The sequence below is a fragment of the Meleagris gallopavo genome, chromosome Z, assembly GCF_000146605.3.
Source record: "Meleagris gallopavo isolate NT-WF06-2002-E0010 breed Aviagen turkey brand Nicholas breeding stock chromosome Z, Turkey_5.1, whole genome shotgun sequence".
Classification (NCBI taxonomy): Eukaryota; Metazoa; Chordata; class Aves; order Galliformes; family Phasianidae; genus Meleagris; species Meleagris gallopavo.
Window position 1 is genome coordinate 20,772,950 of NC_015041.2, and position 2,216 is coordinate 20,775,165.

The following is a 2,216-nucleotide window of genomic DNA, read 5'->3' on the forward strand; positions in this document are numbered from 1 at the left end:
GCACGTCGCTGCAATGAGCTCTGACCAGAACCCTCAAAAATAGGAGCCTGCTCCTAGTTTAGAAATGCAGGCGCGCGTGGTGTTAGTGAAATTCTAAAGAATTATTTTTATTTAACCCAGCGCAGCTGATCGGAATGCTCAGGCCTGCTTTTTGAATTGCTGTCTTACACTTGCATGTGCTAACCAGATTATTTTCTGCAATTTGTTGCAGGCTTATGCTAAATTCGCTGGAGCTCCTCTGATAGTGAATACTATAAATAATTCCTGGAGCTCTCCAAAAGGTACCTTATTTACATTTCTATTATTTTAATCCTTATTGCTTTAGAAGTGTGGGATCTAATCCCAAAGTTTCTTTTTCTTCAATTCCTTTGGTTTTGTGGTCATGTTCTGTCCATCCCTGTGCGGTTTACCTGCTTCCATTACATACTGATAAACGTCTTTACAGATTCAAGTGTGGTGATTTTGCAAGGGACAAAAAACAGAAGATATAATAGAATGCCTTAAAGAGCACCTTAGTAAAATGTGTATCGGTGATGCAGAGGAGAGTCAACAAAGAGGCAATGCAAAAGCACACACACGTGTTTTGTCAGGCAGTCTGAACAGATGATACACTGAAGGCAATTGCATGGAAATATTTATACAGTAGTTACTAGACTTGCATAATGGAAGTAGCATTCTTTAATTACACATGATTTAACAAGCTTCTGTGGGTGGATGTAGAATGTGAGCCTGAAAGAGTATAACTTGCATCAGATAGGATATTTGGTACTGTCCTAAGTTACAGAGCTTCAATCAGAAAAGCTGGCTGACAAGTTAGGTGCCAAGTGGGTTGTCAGAGATGATGTCAGAGGATTTCTTTACATTGGATCGTTTTACATACTGCTTATCTGTTTGCTCAGTGTTTAGGTCATTGCGTTGGTGTATTCCAGACAAGTAATATCACTGCAAGGTGAAGTAGTTTGTCACTTAAACTTACCATGTCTTTAGGCACTATTGTGTCCACCTGTTGTTGTACCTTTCACTCTTACTGTTTGGTGTATTGCTTTCTGTTAGCAGAACTACCAAGAACTAGTTTGGCTTACTTCTCCATAATTTTTGTGGCTTTCTTCATGGGCAAGATAATTAAAATCCCTACCAGAAAAAAAAAATCAAAGTATTTTATAATTGATATTTCAGTAGCATTTAGCTTAATAGTCCTGTTAGGCTCACTGTGGCAGGTACCTTGTAAACATGCTATAAGACAGCCTCTGTTAAAGAGATGTACAGTTTACAGTCTTTAATTCTACAATCTAATGAGTAAAAGTGGACTAATATGCTTCTGGGAGAAAAAAATTCTTTGATTCTGGAAGAGGTCTTCTTTAGGCACTTAGGTAGCTTAATCAGTGGTTGGACGCAGTAAAAATGGTTTAGGAAGGGCAAGGAAAAAGTAGGATGAAAAAGTCATGGCAAATATTCTTGTTGAAGTCCAGACAAATAGCCTGGATCTCAAAGTATCAGATATCTAGTAGATGACATTGGATTCAGTCTGGGCCCTTTTTAATGTATTATTAGCAAAGGCCACCATATGCCAAATATATGTATGATCTTGGTGGAAATCAACTACATATAGCTCACTTTATACATTTGTGTTGGGAAGGTCAGAGCATGCAGTGGAGGAAAGGAAGACAGATCAAGTAGTTGATCACTTTCCAGTTACATTAGAATTGCTAGATATAAATTCTGTTGACTGTATTGTTTATTCCTTCTAGCAGATGTACCAGTCCTGATATCAGAAGACATTGTTATTTCTCAGCCAGCAAAAATACTAAACTTCTTAAGAAAGCAGGTATGTTGCTCTGAGAAGATTGGTTTCTTCTACCCTGTAGTGAATTTTTGCATCCCCCACACAGATTGATAAAGGCTTCTTAAAACCTGGAAACCAGTTCTGACTTACTGCTTTTCTGCATTTTGTACACACATAAGAATTGAAAAATGGTGGATCATGGATTGCTGCTTAAAAGTTTGGTTGTTACGAAAAGTTTAAAAATAGGCACAGGAAAATTCTTCATTGAAAAAGGACAACAGGCTAGCCCCAACTGAACAGTTTCTCACTGAGTTTCATCATGCTGTTAATTATAACACTTTAACGTCATTGCAGCTTTGCAGACCTAGGAGATCACAGTTAAGGAAGTGTAGTTTTAGCTGTTTAAATGGGTAATCAACTCCTGGTTATTCTT

At 37.8% G+C, this 2,216-nt stretch overlaps 1 protein-coding gene across 1 annotated transcript in view; it reads left to right on the plus strand.

Annotated features, from left to right (window-relative positions):
• MTX3 (metaxin 3) overlaps positions 1 to 2,216 on the plus strand; it is a 9,702-nt gene that overhangs the window by 1,004 nt on the left and 6,482 nt on the right. The window contains exons 2-3 of the mRNA XM_010725519.2: positions 121 to 281; positions 1,749 to 1,825. Coding sequence (XP_010723821.1) covers positions 121 to 281; positions 1,749 to 1,825 — 238 coding nt within the window. The remainder of the gene's footprint in view (positions 1 to 120; positions 282 to 1,748; positions 1,826 to 2,216) is intronic.